Source organism: Fistularia commersonii, chromosome 12 (genome assembly GCF_037954325.1).
Source record: "Fistularia commersonii isolate RoL2024-O1a breed Wild chromosome 12, RoL_Fcom_v1.0, whole genome shotgun sequence".
Taxonomy (NCBI): domain Eukaryota; kingdom Metazoa; phylum Chordata; class Actinopteri; order Syngnathiformes; family Fistulariidae; genus Fistularia; species Fistularia commersonii.
This window is the reverse complement of record NC_141295.1, coordinates 6,157,832-6,176,123: the sequence shown is the minus strand read 5'-3', so window position 1 is coordinate 6,176,123 and position 18,292 is coordinate 6,157,832. Positions and strand designations below refer to the sequence as shown.

Sequence of the window (18,292 nt, the reverse complement as noted above, 5' to 3'; positions counted from 1 at the left end):
TTACCGAAAATAAATGGTTCAAATGAAAGTCAAAATTTAGATATCGGGCCCTTTGTTCTTCTATCTGGTCCTCATGTTCTGTATTTAAAAACCATAGAGAAGTAGTGACCTGAAATAATATGTTAAGCTTCGAAGAGTGACATTTGGCAAGTTGGTTCTCCAGAAGACCTCAGGAGGGGATAAAATATCCAGAGAGCTCATTTAAAATAGTAGAATTTAATGGAACCGCTTTGAAAAAAAAAAAAAATGAATTCTACAGCAACAGAAGACCCGGAAAAGAGAAGCAAACAAACAGGGCTGTCTGGTCTTCTTCCCTGCTCCGTCACCATGGCGGTGACATCGGCTGTGGATTCTGGAGGTAAGACATCACCACCGCAGAGATGGAGAGCCTGTGGACAGAGGAGAAACCAGGAAGCATTTTATTTTGAAAATCCAAAACAGCAGGTCAAAGGAATAGTCTTTCAGCCTGACCGTCCTCATTGGACCACATTATAATGTTCTGCTGTAATAAAGACGCTGCGATAAAATATAACTAAAACAAATACAAAATGAATAATAACAAAAATACTAAAATAAAATATTACTCATCTCTATTACTTATCTCATTTTTAGTTTAGTTTGCTTATTTTGTTCCCTCCTTAAAATCAATTCTTGCTGATTAATCCGTATCTTCCACTACTTTTTTACTCAAATTCTTCCTTACTCATACCTGACCATTTCTCATGGTATTTGAGATCAAATACAGGAATTAGCCAGAAAAAAGAGAAATGTATTGTTTATGTAACATTTGTATGGTATGTAGGAAGTGCTTTGCATGAAAGCCAGAAGAAAAACGACGACAACCCGGTTTCACTGTCCGAGGTCAGACCAGAGCAGGAGAGACATTCAGGTGAAGCTGTTTGTCCAAACTGACTTCTGATTCCCGCTTCCTGTCAGTGTCTCCTCTGTGCAGCCGGGTCGCTGCTAAACTGAGCATCGAAGACTCACATGAAGCTGCTCATCATCTGTTTTGTGTCCTCGGAGCTTCTGGAGTTTGCGAAGCTGATGAAAGAGCAGTAGACGGCGATCCAGGCGCACCATTTGAGCTGAAACACATGCAAGGGAAATCAAACGTCACACCATCGCGGGTTTTGTTGGTGAGCAAACTTTTTCTTTTTTCTACTGATGCAAATTTTACCTGAGTCTGATTTATGAATTTGGAGGTTGTAACTCAGAATTTGAGTTGACTGTCCATGTTTATCATGCGGACACAACACTGAAAACACAATCTTCTTCTTCTCCTCTGGGCTTTTCCCTTCAGGGTTCGTCACCTTCTCCATCTCACCCTATTCTCTGGATCCTCCTCAATCACACCAACTACCTTCATATCCTCTCTCACGACGTCCACAAATCTTCTCTGGTCTTCCTCTAAACCAGGGGTGCTCACACCTTTTCAGCATGCCAGCTATTTATAAAATGACCAGGTCAAAATGACCTGGTCACTCCCAAAGAGAACCTCAGCACCCTCATCTCTGCAGCCTCAAACTCCACCTTCAGTCTTTCGGTCATTGTCACTGTTTCGTGTCCATTTGCAAAAGGGAAAATGTATCCACTTCATAGTAACAACATGCATAGATGAGCTGCAACTTAAAGATAAGCAGATGAAAGTGTGTGTCACCTTGAGCATCAGCCCACACATGCTGAAGATCATGCCCAGCAGGTTCATATAGTCGGGGGTGGGGTCCTCCAGTGTGGGGTTGGTTTCTGTGCTCGGGGGTTTGTATCTATAACAACAATAACAGACGGGTTGAACTGATCGCATCGTGACCTTTGACCTGAGCCACAGTGCTCCTGGTCTACGGCCAAACCCAATGAACGCAGCAAAATACGCGACTTGTGATAAAAACTCAAAATCACAAAATAAGTGAATGACATGTCGCTGTGGATAAAGTGCTGACTTGAGGATTTGAGAAGAAAATAACAGCACGTCGTGTTTCATTAGCTAATCGCCTTGACACTGAGGTTATGATTAGTCGGCTAGCGTCCATTAGCTTAGCATTCGAACTGGCCAGTTCCGCTTAGAAGCTCGAGATGATGTACTTATGGCCTCACCTTAAGATCTTATTCTGTCTCCTGGGGTCCGCCATGCTGTTGGATGACATTATAATTTACAATTTAAAACGAGACTGGTTGAATCGTTATCGATTCCGATGATCAGGGGACGCAGCCGAACGGTCGTTTCATGAACGGAGCGGACTGTCGTCACTTCCGGTAAATTTCAAAATAAAAGCCCGCGATATTTTTCCCGCATCATTTGAATGGGGATTTGCAGCGCGAGCTTTTACTTTGGAAGAGTCATGTGATCCCAGCACGCACTGCGCGTGGCAGGAACCGGAAGTGGCTGAAACGCGAAGGGGACCCATTAGCTAAGCGACGAGAAAGTGATTACATTTAATTCAACTTTAATAAACATTTTTTTTTTTTTTTTATAAAGAATGACCTTTTAGAATGAACATTTTCCAACATCCGTAATCTTGGGTAAGAGAAAGTAAATAGAATGACTTGGACGCCCAAAAGCTGCTTTTCTGATAAATGCTCCCGCAAATGATGCTAACAACAATGCGGCTAAAGTTTTTATACTGTGTGTCTCCACGTCCACCCAGGTCCTGCCATGGCTTTCCCTCTCCCGAAACCTCAGGCTCCTCAGCTTCCACAGCATCTGCTCAGGACCATCGACTGTCTGCAGGGCGCCATCAGGGCTGTTCGCTTCAACGGTAACAAAGAGTTACAGAGTCCAAGAGCTTGTAATACAGTTTCCAACCCTTTCTAATGTGTGGACACTTATAATTCACTCAGCTGTTTCTCAGTAGCGCTTCTCCTGTCAGTGGATTCACCGCTGATGTTTCACCTGGACATCAACAGACCACCTCATGCAAATCATCCAAACGAGTCGGTGACCTAATGTCTCTTGTCTCGGTCAGCCGATGGAAACTACTTGCTGTCCTGCGGCAGTGACAAGTCCCTGAAGCTGTGGAGCACCAACCGGGGGACCCTGCTGAAGACCTACAGCGGACACGGGTACGAGGTTTTGGATGCCGACAGGTGAGACGTTTGCATGCGGGACTCTTCTTTTATTTGATGTATTTATCGTCACAAGCATCTAAAGAAGTTGTGGAAACGTAAAAAAAAAAGTCCAACAAAACAACACAAATCTTAAATCATTTGTGGCCTTGATGGAAATAAACTTTTGTTTCATAAAAGAAGATAAACTTTATTGGTCCCCTTTATTGGGGAATTTCCTGTCACAGCGGCAAACAAAGGAAATAAAGATGAATATAAATAGAAAGACAGAAGACAATAAAACAACATGGAGGGCAACATGGAGGAACAGTGAGGGTGAAAAATACACAACTGAAACTAAACAACAATATAAATAGAGCGACAAAAATAAATAGCACTGAGTAAAATAAAAATAGGCAGGATGTTAGGAGATAGTGGAAGCAGCACAGGTGCACTCAGGCCGCTCAGGGTTGTGTGTTGTGGTTTCATTTTTCCACTCCTTAAAACCTTCCTGATCCCAAACAACCAGGAGACATCAGGAGAAGATAGACCTCAGGAGGAACCCCTTTCAGGCCAGTTATCATCTCTCTGTGAACCAACCTTGTTTCTCACTGGCTTCTCCCACAGTTCCTACGACAACAGCCAGATCTGCTCCTGCAGCTCAGACAAAACGGTCATCCTGTGGGATGTAGCCACGGGCCAGGTGTCCCGGAAACTCAGAGGTCACGCTGGGGTCAGCGCTCGTCTCGTGGCGTCCTTTCACATCTGCGCGGTGGCGTTCTGAGTCTCACCTGAGTTTGCTTCCACAGAAAGTCAACTGTGTCCAGTTCAACGAGGAAGCCACCGTCATCCTGTCGGGTCAGTCCGCCCACCGCCTTCATTTCACTCCTTCTGTGACCGAGCTTGTGACTCTAAAGTGCACGTGCATCGAGTTGAATTTACCCATTTAACTGATCTGAAACGCTGTTGATACATTCCAGCTTCCCACTGGAAAATAACAAATATTATATGAAAAATAATAATATTCAACAGAGAAATACCCTGTATTTACCCTGCAGAGGGAACAGAGATGGCTGGGGCAGTTTTTATAAGATAAGTTAAAGTTTATTAATCCCCTAAGGGGAAATTCCTTTGTCACAGCAGCGTAACAGTTATAATGTCAAAAAAAAAAAGGATAATAAATATGAATATTAATGGAAAGGTAGAAGATAGCAAGACATCCAGGAATAAATAGGCAGCAGACAACAGCATCAAGGAACAGTGAGGGTGAAAAATATGCAACCATTTCTTTGTTTCTCTATCCTTAACTTACCCTTAATGCTACAATGCTATCCTAAATATAGCGCTGCAACTCGTCTTAACTTTATTTATGGATGAAGCGAAGCCGCTCCTCTTTCTAACACCATCAAATCGTTCCCGACTAGCTTTGTACGACTCTTCCGACGCCTTGTCCGTCACAGACGACGCTCGCCGTCACCGTATCTCACAACAACTTCTTCATCTCTTCACGTTAATGTTTTCTTACCAAGCGTCTTCGTTGGCACATTCACAAATCTAAACTTGGATCTCCTCTGACCATCCAGGCTCCATCGATGGCACGGTGCGCTGCTGGGACACCCGGTCCCGAAGGTTCGATCCCATCCAGATTCTGGACGAGGCCCGGGACGGAATCAGCAGCCTGAAAGTGTTGCAACACGAGCTGCTCTCGGGGTCAGACGGGGATCTCCGGCCGAGGGAAGCGTCAGAGCTTTCCTGAGGAGGGCCACCCTCACCTGAACGGTCCTGTGTGCAGGTCGGTGGACGGGAGAGTCAGACGCTACGACCTCAGGATGGGACAGCTGCACGTGGACGCCATCAACAGTGAGGACATTTGAACTTACAGGAGAAGCGTAAAGACGGACACATTTGAAATTTAGTGGCGATAGAATGAAATAGTGATTTATTTTTCATTGGAAAATCTCTGCCATCTTTTTTTTTTCTGCCAACGTACCGTATTTCCGCACCATAAGGCGCACCGGATTATAAGGCGCAGCTTCAATGAATGGCCTATTTAAATATAAGGTGCATAGAACAGAAGGTACAGTAGTGCTGGGGTTGCGTTATGCATCCACTAAATTGAGCCGCTAAAGGGAATGTCAACAAAAGTCAGATAAGTCAGTCAAACTTTATTGAAAGAATACAAACCAACGTTCTGACATCTCTTCTCACTCCCAAAACAAGTTAGTGCATTCACAATATGGTACCGTACGTACCGGTAACTCTTACTGGTGTTTGTGCTGCCTTCGTTCAAACAATGTATTTCCAACTCCATTTTTTTTCCACACAAGTTTTTACTGCTGCTACTTCGGCGACGCGCGCGCGCGCACACACACACACACACACACACACACACACACACACAGAAACGAAAATGCGCGCTTCATGCAGTCATATATCCTTGCATGCACTGTGCGCTGGAAAAACGGTTTGAGCTGCAAACAGGATTTGACCCGGAGAGCGGAAACCACCTCCTCAGGCTTTACTTTTGTGTGTGTGTGTGTGTGTGTGTGTGTGTGTGTGTGTGTGTGTGTGTGTGTGTGTGTGTGTGTGTGTGTGTGTGTGTGTGTGTGTGTGTTCCAGGCCCCATCACCTGTGTGTGCTTCAGTCGGGACGGTCAGTGCACGCTGAGCTCCAGCCTGGACTCGGCAGTCCGACTGCTGGACAAGAGCACCGGGGAAATGCTGGGAGAGTGAGTGCAGAGTCCTGTTGACGTGTCCCAGTGCGCCCCCTAGTGGCCGGAGCAGGAACACCAAACACATACAAGCAACGGTGTGTGTGTGTGTGTGTGTGTGTGTGTGTGTGTGTGTGTGTGTGTGTGTGTGTGTGTGTGTGTGTGTGTGTGTTCTCCTGTCTCTTCCCAGGTATACCGGGCACAAGATGAAGGGCTACAAGCTGGACTGCTGCCTCTCCAGCAGAGACACCCACGTTCTGAGCTGCTCTGAGGACGGACATGTTTACTGCTGGGACCTGGTGGAGGTACAGCCACACACCCGTCTCACACCGGGGTTCCAACGCTAATATGATGGCCATTTTTTTCTCTAAAAGTCAATTTTTAGTGGATTTAGGGACTCATATTGTCAATAACAACAACTGGACCAGGGGATGGTAGACACAGCACTGTAATACAACACGCAGAAGTTGTGAAAGAATACTCCAAATGTGTATTATCACCTGCATGGATGTGTGTCAGTATGCAGGTGCAATTACACACTGTATATACACACACACATACATACAGTGTGTACAGTGAGTATATAGTGTGTGTGTGTGTATGTATGCAGGTTGCAGTGCAACTATGCAATGTGTAGGGAGAATATATATATATACACTGTTTGCAGCGTGTATCAACGGTGTGTACTTTGTATATACAGTGTGTATTGCGATTATATATACAGTGTGCACAGTATGTACCATGTATATACAATGTATATATATATATATATATTTGTGTTACTTGTGTGTGTGTGTGTTTGTATGTATGTATATATGTAGTGTGTACTGTGTATATATACAGTATGTACTGTTTGTATATATATATATATATAAATATACAGTGTGTATACGATGTATATATACACACACAATATATATATGTATATTTGTGTTACTTGTGTGTATGTATGTGTGTGTGTGTTTGTATATATGTATATATGTAGTGTGTACTGTGTATATGTACAGTGTGTGCGGTCTATATATTCGGTTTTTACAGTGTGTGCCTTGTATATATAATCATTGTGTACACTGTGTACTATGTATATGTACAGTGTGTACCGTGAGTATGTACAGTGTGTACCGTGTATATATAGTGTGTGCTGTGTATACAGTATATTCAGTATGAGTTGTGTATATTCAGTGTGTACAGCGTAAATATGCAATGTGTACTGTGTATATGTACTGTGTGTATGTACACAGTACGTACCACATACATTTACAGCCTGTATATTAATATGCACCTCCTGATAATTTAAAATAACAGCAAATGAAAGAAAGTCTAACAGTTAGAATACACTTAGCACACATAGTTTACATAGTTCTCTAGTTAATAGTAAAATAAAGCGACGTTTCCAGCCGAGTGCTTCACGACGTCGCCTCAGATTCCACTTGGTTGCCGTCCTGCAGGGATCTCTGTCTCTGAAGCTGCCGGTGGGCAGAGCCGTGGTCCAGTCGCTGTCCTTCCACCCCAGCGAGGCCCGCCTGGCCACCGCCATGGAGGGGCGCGTCCAGGTGTGGGGGGCCGAGCCGGAGGAGGACCCGCCGCCGGCGTGAAGGAGTGCGGAGGAAGTTTGCAGTCAACAATTCCACTCGGAGTGGGAGGACGGGCCGAACCTCCGGGTCCGGAAACCCCTCCAGAACCCCGTCCTCAGCTGCGCTCCAAACACACTGAGCTTTAGCGCTTTGCTAGCGCTAGCAGAAGCAAGCGTGAGTCACTAAGTGGACCAGAGCCAAAATTACCAAACGAAACAGACGTTTTTTCCTTTTTCAGATTTTTGTTACTGCTTTTTTTTATAGTAAGTTGTAGTAAAGACCTTTTGAATGCGAGCACCGACACGAGTCGTGTCTTTTTGAGCAAAGTCAACATCCCGAGGCCACGGAGCTCCGCTTGAATCTTTTATTAGAATGTGAAATAAATTAATCAGGGAGAAAACAATAAATTAAATAATTTATCTTACAAAAATACATGCAGTCCTAACGTCCTAAGGGCGAAGTTGCGGGCGTCCTTCAGCCCACGCAGCCGCAGCCCGCCGCCGACAGCTTCTCCACCTTGTGCCAGCGGTGCAGGTCGTCCAGGAAGGCCATGTCCTCGTGGTGGGTGGGTCTGCAGCAGGGGGCGCCGAGCCACAGCTCCCGGGCGGCGGGCGGCGGCAGCACGCCGCTCAGCTGCAGGTTGGCCAGCGTGAGGTCGTGGTTGGACGGGACCCGCGGGCAGGTCCCGCCGCAGTACTTGAAGAGGACGGTCTCGCGGGAGTCGTAGCCCAGGCCCAGATCCCGGACCTGCAGCGGGATGGACCGCAGGCCGCAGGCGGAGGCCGGGGCGGAGCGTCGCGGTCGGGCCGGGGCCGCGGCGCGCTCGCCGCCGCTTTTGCCCCTCCTCTCGGCGACGGGCGCGTTTGCACGAGCGGCTCGTCTCCGATCTGGAAGAAAAGCGCGTCGAACACCTCAGCGGCTTTTTCCGGCTAGAAATGTCACGGACAGGAATGTAGTTTCAAGGTCGGATCGATTTCAGGGTCAAAGGTCAGGATCGTCCACTTACCGCTGTGCGACTTCAACCGGTGGACGCAGAGCAGGAGGACCAGCAGCTTCAGCGAGGCCTTCATGTCCGCCTCCCGTCCTTGCGCTCGAGGAGAACCAGAACCTCTCGGGTTTGATCCTCCGCCGCTCGAGACGCACCTTCCGTTTTATAGCCCTCGGAGTCCCGGGGGGCGGGGGGGCCGAGGCCGACCGGGAACCCGTCCCTCGCCGGCAGACGATCCGGCTCACCTGTTGGGATTTTCTAATTGATGTAAATCCCCGCTTCTCTTTGCTGAGTCACCACCTCCACCTCCCCAGATGTTTTTCCAGAAGATGTCAGGCCCCGTGAGCGCCGAGGTCTATCTGGGGAATGTCATGGGAAAGGCCGCGGCCTCCTGCCCGTCCGTGAACGTCTGGCAATCGCAGGAATGCCGGAGGAAATATTTTCCGAACGGGTTTCGCGAGAAGCGGCGCGGCAGACATTCCTCTCTGAGCGGCTCCAGGAAGGAGGCCGAGCCGGCGCATAAATCCCGGCTTCTTATCTGCTGAGTGTCGCTGACGCGTGGGACGTGGAGAAGGTGCCTGATGTGAAAGTCCTGGTGGAATCTGAAATGTGCTGGAAACTTCATCCAGATGGAACTTTGGAGCTACGGTTGAAATGTGGCGGCCGTGATGGATCTCCTGCAGGAACATCTGATGCCTGGGACGCATCAGAAGTGCTTTTGAGACGTGTTTGGAAGGTGCTTGTGTGTGAACTTCAGCTGTTCTGAAGATCTCCTCTGGAGCTGCGGTGACGGTGTGTCCTCAGGGACCTTCTCCGGTCCCTGGATGAAGACGGGCCCTCCTGGCTAAACTCGTAGAGGCGGAGGAGCCGTCTGGAATTCGGGCTCGTCAGAGGAGAGGAATGGAAGGAACTTGGCAAGAGGTTCTCCAGAAGCTTCTTCATCCGGCGGCCCGGGAGCATGAAGGTTCTCCATGGGATCCTGGCTGTTCCCGGGACCGCACCCTTCAGGAGAAAGATCTCCGAGGTTCTCCCAGCTCCAGGGGTTTACTGCTCCAAGCGACCCGTCACTACCTTGAGGCCCCACATCTTCTCCAGCTCCTCCTGGTCTCGTTTCTTCCTGATGTTTCCGTCTTGGGATCACTTTGTTCATCCGCTGCTTGTCCTCCACCTGGTCTACGTCTCCAGATGGTTTTGTCGTCTCCAGTTAGTCTGGAACCGAAGGTCCAACGAGACCTTGGCATCCTGCTCGATCCTGGAACCTTCAGCTCATACCCGAGACGGATGTTCCTGCAATGCTATGCTATGCTATGCTAACCACGTTCCCTTCCAGCGTCTTCCACCCTCCTGCTTGAGGCCTCCACCCAGCAGGTCATCCCTAGAGGACCACCTGACGTTCTCCTGAGCACCAACGTGCATCGTCGTTTTCCTGTTTTTGTATCATTTCTCCTCAGAACGTCTAAGTTCTTGTTGTGTGTAAACGCAGAGCCAGACTGCAAACACCTTGCTTCATCAACCCAAGCACCCATGTGACCCGACGTATGCTCTCTGATTGGACAGGAGCCTGACGCTCCTTGTAGGGCTCGTCTGATCCCGAGCGGCGGGAATGCAGGGGAATCACCTTTTCCAGGACGTGGAAATATTCCGAGCAGCTTTGGCCTCGGAATCCCAAGCTTGCAAGGAGCTGCAGCACGGTGACTCATCTCACACACACACACACACACAAACACACACACACACTCCCCTTGTCTCAGGGCCGGCACGACCCATTTTTAGTTTGACTCTGCCAATAACTCCTCTTTATTCAAAGTGAACCCCCCCCCTAAAAATAAATGTATTATTTAACTAAAATATAAATGATGAACCCTTGTGTTGCTAGAGGTGGATTTGACCCAGAAATAATATAAGATAATAAAGGACGGTGAGACAGAGAATTGTTTGGAGGATATTTTGTGGGTGATTTAAGATATGTAATAGGTGGTAATGGAAAGCTAACACAGGGTAAGTGTGTGTGTGTGTGTGTGTGTGTGTGTGTGTGTGTGTGTGTGTGTGTGTGTGTGTGTGTGTTTGCGAAAAACAAATGCAAAAAAAACAAATAGTATTGTTGAGCAAGACCTTTGATGCTATGTGACGCAGATGATATGAGCAGATATTTTCTTTTCACAAAGCCCACCTGAAAAATGTGTTCTGGTTTCTGAGCGGCTGCTAATAACCGCTCCATTTGCCTTAATCAGATCAATAATATTAACATTAAGCACTCAAAGAGCCATTTGGAGCCGTTTCCCCGTGGAAAGAAAACACCGGAAGCCGCACTATGCTTTTGTAATTTAAAACGACTAAACGTGGCAACTAATGTTAATTTTTTTGCCTCTATAAACAAAATAGGTATTGCATTTTTTTTAAATCAATGAACGACTGCAGAGAAAATGACATTTCTGCACGCAACAAAACATTTTGAACTATCAAAAAAAAGACAGTGAGCTGAAGAATACTTTTAATCAAAATATTTAATGTATATTTGAGTCTTGTTTGAGATGTATTTATGAAAAAAAGGCCAAAGTTAAGTAATCCACCGGCAGCAAACCTCTCTGCACTGTCGTGCAGTCGCTTTTTAAGAGCGACAAAAATATTTAGACACTTTTATTTAGATGTTACAACAATTAGTTTGGATTTCATTTTAGATTAAATAAATTTAATTATATACTCAAAAGCCGAAAGAGGGATCAGACCCCTGGGGCCCGGACCGGAAGTACGACACGGTGAAACCGGAAGAAGGAGCGGCTCCACATTTGTGAGAGCGGGTCTCCATGGAAACTCTGTGGAGAGAACACGTCATAGTCAGCTGACCCGCTCAGCCAATCAGAAAGCGGTGCTGGCACAGTCAATTTGCATGTAAGTGGAATAAATAGCGCGTGGAATGAACAGAGTTGCACACTTCGGTAGAAGCTGCTGCGATGCCGGAACCAGCGAAATCCGCGCCCAAGAAGGGCTCCAAGAAAGCCGTGACTAAAACCGCCGGCAAGAGCAGCAAGAAGAGGAGGAGACCCAGGAAGGAGAGCTACGCCATCTACGTGTACAAGGTGCTGAAGCAGGTCCACCCCGACACCGGCATCTCGTCCAAGGCCATGAGCATCATGAACTCGTTCGTCAACGACATCTTCGAGCGCATCGCCTCCGAGGCGTCCCGCCTGGCGCACTACAACAAGCGCTCCACCATCACCTCCAGGGAGATCCAGACCGCCGTGCGCCTCCTGCTGCCCGGAGAGCTGGCCAAGCACGCCGTGTCCGAGGGCACCAAGGCCGTCACCAAGTACACCAGCTCCAAGTAGATCTACACTCCAAGTAGATCCACCAACACAACGGCTCTTTTCAGAGCCACCCACCTCCTCTGAGAGCACGTCCTCAGGCATGGCTCAGGCTGCAGTTAGGATTAAATGAAACCACTTCTAACATTTCCAGTTGATCTTGAAACATTCATTATTAGGTTCAAGAGAGGTTAAACTATAGAAAGGCTGAGCCTGAAACTACAGGACTTCAAACAGTCCTAGTTCATGCTTCTTTCCTTTTTATTTGGTGGAGATGAAGTTGGTTGAACAAGACCACAACAGCAAAGATGTTTAGCAAGGATAGGTCAAAAAATCTAGTATAAATAGTCTGTCTTCCATATTTTTGTATTTCACACTGCTGCATGGACATCTCCAGCTGCACTGTCAACCGTCCTAACGTTGCAATAATCGAGTCATAGTAGCGCCTCAAGTATCTTGTCAAGATTAGTTTTGAGCAAAACAAGATTCCTTTTACCAAAATAAGCCCAGGAAAGATTTTTTTGATGATGACTCCATACATTGACTTGAATTGCGGAATGGCTCAGGTGTCTGGTGCATGAATTAAAATGTGAATAAGGATTTGAAGAGATTTTCGGGCGTAGTTTACAAAAACTGATATTAGGATGTTTTAAGTTACAATTCGTTACAGCTGAAGACACGTCTTTTTTCATTGACCAAAATTTGATTAGATTTAGCAAAATTGGAAAAATATATGATGAAATTCAGAATGCACTGCCATCACAGGTAAGAATGTTTCTCTTTCAGGACTTTTTACTGCGCTGATGCCCCAAATCAGGTTGGCAGCAAGTTAGGCTATGCAGTGTGTGTGTGTGTGTGTGTGTGTGTGTGTGTGTGTGTGTGTGTGTGTGTGTGTGTGCGTTTGTGTGTGTGTGTGTGCGTGCGTTTGTGTGTCTCTGTCCAAAAAAAAAAAACCTCACTAACCCAAGCTTACTGTTCTGTATATTTCCTGTGCATCTTGTATTTGCAAATGTATTTGCAGTCCCTATGTCCTCTATTGTAAATCGCTTTAGATAAAAGCGTCTGCCAAATGTAATGTAATGTTATCACAAACAAACTGGGTGGGCTTATTTTAAGGAGGATGTGTAATTCCTTTGTCATCCAGCAGAGGGCGCTAAAACACCAGCGGCCTCCTCACGAGGCTGTCATCCTGTCTTCTATTACGTCCGCGGCAGCTGTCTTCTATTACGTCCGCAGCAGATGTCTTCTATTACGTCCGCATATGACATATAAAACTGGGCGATGTTGGTGAATTGCCCATAGTTGACATATCTAGCAACCATGAGCGGCAGAGGAAAAGGAGGCAAAGGACTCGGTAAAGGAGGCGCCAAGCGTCACCGTAAAGTTCTCCGCGACAACATCCAGGGCATCACCAAGCCCGCCATCCGCCGCCTGGCCCGCCGCGGAGGAGTCAAGCGTATCTCCGGCTTGATCTACGAGGAGACCCGCGGGGTTCTCAAGGTGTTCCTGGAGAACGTGATCCGCGACGCCGTCACCTACACCGAGCACGCCAAGAGGAAGACGGTGACCGCCATGGACGTGGTGTACGCGCTCAAGAGGCAAGGCCGCACTCTGTACGGCTTCGGAGGCTGAGCGCGTCCCCGGGTGGACACGCTAACAACGGCTCTTTTAAGAGCCACCACTATCCGATAGAGAGCTCCTTATTCGTTTAATCTTCTATAGACTTGGCACGTTAACGGGTATGAAAGTTGATTTTTTTTTTTTTTTTTTCCTTTTAATTATTGATACAATTGCCTCTTATGTTTTACTGGAAACTTGCACATCAATGTCCTTCGGGATAAATAAAGATGTTCTTATTTCGAGCCCTTTTCTGTGTGGCAGCATGAGTGAAACACAAAATTGCAGCTAAATGTCCCAGAGATTTCATCCTTGGTTACTTTCCATCTGAGAACCCACTTCCAATCGGCCACATCTTGCTCTTACTAAGCTACTAAGCAGAGGTGAAGTTACATAGCATTACAAAATATGCTGTGATTAATCTAAACCTCAGCCATAATGTTCGCAAACATGATGATCCACAAAATGTGTAACCACAATGACTTGTTGGGTGGAAGGCAGGAAATTAAATGAAGTACATATTTCCGCTGACTCACTTTGTTTCCACAGCAACAATGAAATTAATGCATTATTAATCATTAAGTCAAACATTTGTTCCAGACTGATGACTATCTGATCATCCTGTCCATGAATTATTTAGTGTCTAAAAGCAGGCCTGGCCAACCTGTGGCTCCTGAGCCACATGCGGCTCTTACGTTCATATCGATCCTTGCATTTGTGTGTTTTCTTTTTTTTTGCTGTGCGCGGAAAACACTGGAGCGGAACGTGATTGCACGAGTAAAAAATACACAAAACCAAAAGTCGACATGAACGTAAGAGCCCGATGCGGCTCAGGAGCCACAGGTTGGCCAGGCCTGGGCTAAAGGGAAACTCCAGCAGACAGCAAGACGGAACCTGTGATCTTCAGTCTGACAGGAGAAGGAGCCGATCCAGTGTCTTTACAAAGCCCTGCCAGGAGATGAACCAGAAGATTGGCTGAAACGCCTGGTTCTCCTTCCTGCTGCAAACTCGACTCACCTGCTCCTGGAATGTGGAGACGAGCAGCTGCTCGCTGATTGGCCGGATGCGGTCACATGATCGCACACCTGCGCCCAGCGGACTGGGAGGCCTGAGAGGAAAAGTCTTAATATCCACAGGTGAGTGCTCCTCTTCTTCTGACTTGTGGAGGAAACTCAGTCAGATGATCCAAAGTGGTACCAAAAAAATGCCAACTTCTCCTGGTTGCGGTTTAAAATGATTCCGCCCGGTTTCGAACCAAGGACCTTTCGCGTGTGAGGCGAACGTGATAACCACTACGCTACGGAAACCTGCCGGATGCCTGTCATGATTTCTCAATTTACAACTAAAAGGAGAATCCTGGTCAGCTGGATCTTCTCAGATCATCTTCATCTCACGTTCGTATCGTGGACAGTATCTCCACCTGTCTGCAAAACACTCCTCGACGGGGAGGAAACACTCTTTGTTTACTTCTTTAATGACCAAACAACCTCGATTCCATCTTATTAATATCAGACACAAATATTCCGACGTTCATCTAAAACACTTCAAACCCTGTCGATAACATTTGCATCCAGTATAATGTTGTTTTTCCCGCCGTCATGAAGCTAAAGCCGACTCCATCCTTGCCGTGGTCTCGTTGCGGACGCTCACAACCCTTGTTGCATCCTTGTTAAAACTTATCGCCGCTGTCGTCCTCGTTATTTTATGTAACAAACCGAAGATTCATTTATTCGGTAACGACGCCCTCCAGCCGCATACCTGCTACCTTCATTCAGCATGTCCACAAGTTTCTCTTTTTCTGGGATAGTTAACAACTTCCTCTTAAATTTGGGCGCGTCGTCGGGTGCCTTTGCCGGCGCGGAACGTTTGTCCTCATCATGGAGAAAATTTGCAAACTTAAATTTGGCAAGTTGTACAGAGACAAGGACCGGAGATTGTTGGTCTACCGTAAAAAATAAGCATTAAAAAGATCCGCGAAACAGCGAGGCTGCAAAAGGTGATCATTGTTTCTCATTAATTCATATCCAGATGCACTGCGGACAGCAAAGTAGGAATTTCACCTTGCAGGAAAACCCGTTTCTACACTACGACAATCAATGCTTTGAATCTCTTGAATCTTTTCTCCTAACATGCCAAAGGTTACAGGCTGGCCTTTAAATTCCTAATTCTGCAATGTTTGTCATGGAGATGAAGAGGGAAGCATTTCCCAGATATATTGATAAGTTGCATCCAAGGATTTGGTCTTTTTAGCTTTGCAAGATTCATTTCAGAGGCAGATTGGCTCAGGTGTGTCGAATCCACTGAATGAAGATGGATATTTTAAGGTTTAATTAAATTCATTAAACCGCTAATATTCATAGAGACTGAAGAAGTGGATGCACGTTTTATTTACAGGTTGCAGGCAGTTGGAAGGGACAAGGGTCAGTGAGGAACAAACCGTTAAAAGTTATCTTTTGAGATTTTTACAGTCTGTCAATGTGTCTCTATGTTAGTTTACTGGACAGTATCTTCACCTGTCATGAGGAAAAAAACGGCGTTCGATTCCCCGACGGGGAGGAAACACTCTTTTATTGATTTATTACCTTTTGTGTATTTCATTTTAACTCTTGTAACAGAAGGTTTCATGCTAACGCACTAAGCTAAGGGACACAACAGGGTTGCTAGAAAGCTGCAAGCTAAAGAGTGAAGCTCGACTGTGGTAGAAATAAAGCCATATATCTGGAGCACCTCGGAGCCAATCAGCTGTCGTTGCCAAGTCTCGCCACTAGATGGCGCCAGATGATTGGCTAGACTCACCTGCGTCTCGAATGAGGAGATGAGCAGCTGTTCGCTGATTGGCTGGATCTGGTCACTTGATCGCACATGTATATGTCCATCTCCTGAGTCCAGTGGACAGTAAACATCTAGTAAACATCTTAATATCCACAGGTGAGTGATTTCCTGCACTGTTTATTTACATTTTAGTTAGTTTAGTTTAGTTAGTGTCTGTGAGATCTCTATTTGTATGAACACTGTTCAAAACTGTGCGGTCCAGTTTTACACACTAGGTTTTTAATTCCTCCTTCTGCATTGCTTGTCATGAAAGTATTTTATGAATAAATGTGATGTTTTGGTATTTAAACACTGACTTTGAGTCTTTGCACTTCTGCTGATAATGATGATTTGGAAAGACTTGCGCGAGAGCAAGCAGAGCTGGCAAGTAAACACAAATGGACAGACATGAAAAAACTTCAGCCTGCAGACCAGCTGATTGTCAAAACCTGGAACGCGCTTCCCGTCACGTCAAAATACCTTTTAAATACCTTTTAATTTATTTTGAACAACATGTTTTAACAGAGTCTTATTATAATACATAAATTGTTGGTTTTCTTCCATTTAGATCAGAAGTTGCTGACCTGAAGTTTTCGGACGTGTTGGTAAATAAGCAGAGCTGGCAAGTAAACACAAATGGACAGAAAAAAACTTCAGCCTGCAGACCAGCTGCTTGTTATAATATTGACAATGGACGGTCGTTCTCGCACCTAGAAAACATGAAGACGAACCTGCGGTCACGTTTAGTAGCGTTATAATTAAGAAGCACTTTTCTTGTTAAGTTACTTTGTTATAGCAAAGTATGTTGTTCAAAATAAATTCAGTCTTATTGTACTCTAAAATTGTTGGTCTTTCTCTTCCATTTAGCTGTTTTCGGTAGAAAAATATACATACGGCTCTCTTAGGATCAGATTTTAAAATATGTGTTTTTTTTGTCTCTCAGTCAAAAAGGTTCCCGACCCTGTCCGAGATGATTGGAAAACAACAGCTAGTGTCATCAGCTCCGCCCTACCCTTCACCGAGTGTCCAGGATGTGCAGCCTCAAGTCCGACAACACGACCACAAGGTCGATCGAAGAACCGTGGCCTCAGGTGTCTTGGTTCCAAGTGCACATATGGACACCTTTCTGCCTGACCATGGTGTTAGTTGTGGACAATCTGTGACCAGCACAGAAGTCAGGATGAGCTTGGAGCTGTAATTCCACTGGTGTCCAGCAGAGGGGGAGGAAACACCCCAGAGCTGGAGATGAATCAAAGGATTGGCTGAAAGGCCTGGTTCTCCTTCCTGCTGCAAACTCGACTCACCTGCTCCTGGAATGTGGAGACGAGCAGCTGCTCGATTGGCTGAATGTGGTCACATGATCGCACACCTGTGCCCAGTGGACTGGGAAGCCTGAGAGGAAAAGTCTTAATATCTTCAGGTGAGTGCTCCTCTTCTTCTGACTTGTGGAGGAAACTCAGTCAGATGATCCAAAAAGGGACCAAAATAAATGCCAAATTCTCCAGGCTAAAAACTAAAGTGTTTCCGCCCGGTTTCGCGTGTAAGGCGAATGTGATAACCACTACACTACGGAAACCTGCAATGAAAATGTCCACATCTCATTTTTTAATTCAGTAGGGAATGGAGAATCATGGTCAGCTGGACTTGTCGAGCACAAATATGGACACCTTCATGCCTGACCATGGTGTTGGTTGTGGACAATCTGTCACGAGCAAAGAAGTCCAATAGCACAACACCACTCGGGGGGGCTATTCCTCCAAATCACGCCCTTCCCAGTCGCACAGTCGTTGCCCAAGTGACCATTGAAGTCTCCCAGTATAAGAAGGGAGTCCCCGATAAGAGCACCTTCTAACAGCCCCTCTAGGGACCCCAAGAAGGGTGGGTAAACGCAACTGTTTTTGGGTGCATTTCTAAAAACGACAGTCAAAACCAATCTCCCCACCTGAAGGCAGAGGCAGGCTACCCCCTCTTCCACCGGGTTGAACCCCTGTCTCCCTTCCTGTTCACGCTCTACACCTCAGACTTCAGGTTCTCCTCGCAGTCCTGCCACCTGCAGAAATTCTCAGATGACTCTGCCATCGTGGGCTGCATCAACGGAGGCCAGGAGGAAGAGTACAGGAGCGTGGTGGACAGGTTTGTGGAGTGGTGTGGACTGAACCACCTGCAGCTCAACGTGTCTAAGACAAAGGAGCTGGTGGTGGATTACAGGAAACAGAGGACCCATCCGACCCCTGTCACCATCAGGGGTACA

At 46.4% G+C, this 18,292-nt stretch overlaps 5 protein-coding genes across 6 annotated transcripts; 3 read left to right on the top strand and 2 right to left on the bottom strand.

The window, feature by feature from the left end:
- Window positions 1-200: 200 nt before the first annotated feature.
- On the bottom strand, window positions 201-2,244 carry wdr83os (WD repeat domain 83 opposite strand). The gene is made up of 4 exons (XM_086156153.1): window positions 2,092-2,244; window positions 1,658-1,763; window positions 988-1,085; window positions 201-389 (listed from the first exon to the last, which is right to left on the bottom strand). The coding sequence occupies exons 1-4, from the start codon at window positions 2,139-2,141 to the stop codon at window positions 323-325; spliced, it is 321 nt and encodes a 106-aa protein (XP_086012279.1). The 5' UTR covers window positions 2,142-2,244; the 3' UTR covers window positions 201-322.
- Window positions 2,245-2,372: 128 nt separating this feature from the next.
- wdr83 (WD repeat domain containing 83) lies at window positions 2,373-7,617 on the top strand. 2 transcript variants are annotated; one of them, XM_086156121.1, is made up of 10 exons: window positions 2,373-2,420; window positions 2,643-2,753; window positions 2,961-3,081; window positions 3,667-3,772; window positions 3,849-3,897; window positions 4,623-4,749; window positions 4,832-4,899; window positions 5,659-5,767; window positions 5,940-6,054; window positions 7,198-7,617. In XM_086156121.1, exons 2-10 carry the CDS (start codon window positions 2,651-2,653, stop codon window positions 7,342-7,344), a joined length of 945 nt encoding a protein of 314 aa, XP_086012247.1. In that variant the 5' UTR covers window positions 2,373-2,420; window positions 2,643-2,650; the 3' UTR covers window positions 7,345-7,617. The 2 variants fall into 2 exon arrangements, with proteins under 2 accessions (XP_086012247.1, XP_086012246.1); XM_086156120.1 differs by having other exon boundaries at window positions 2,373-2,517.
- Window positions 7,618-7,797: 180 nt separating this feature from the next.
- LOC147228570 (persephin) lies at window positions 7,798-8,393 on the bottom strand. Its single transcript, XM_086156145.1, has 2 exons — window positions 8,330-8,393; window positions 7,798-8,210 (listed from the first exon to the last, which is right to left on the bottom strand). Exons 1-2 carry the CDS (start codon window positions 8,391-8,393, stop codon window positions 7,798-7,800), a joined length of 477 nt encoding a protein of 158 aa, XP_086012271.1.
- Window positions 8,394-11,259: 2,866 nt separating this feature from the next.
- Window positions 11,260-11,762, top strand: LOC147228569 (histone H2B-like). Its single transcript, XM_086156138.1, has one exon. It carries the CDS (start codon window positions 11,263-11,265, stop codon window positions 11,635-11,637), a length of 375 nt encoding a protein of 124 aa, XP_086012264.1. The 5' UTR covers window positions 11,260-11,262; the 3' UTR covers window positions 11,638-11,762.
- Window positions 11,763-12,674: 912 nt separating this feature from the next.
- Window positions 12,675-13,799, top strand: LOC147228568 (histone H4). Its single transcript, XM_086156254.1, has one exon. It carries the CDS (start codon window positions 12,934-12,936, stop codon window positions 13,243-13,245), a length of 312 nt encoding a protein of 103 aa, XP_086012380.1. The 5' UTR covers window positions 12,675-12,933; the 3' UTR covers window positions 13,246-13,799.
- The last annotated feature ends 4,493 nt before the right edge of the window (window positions 13,800-18,292 follow it).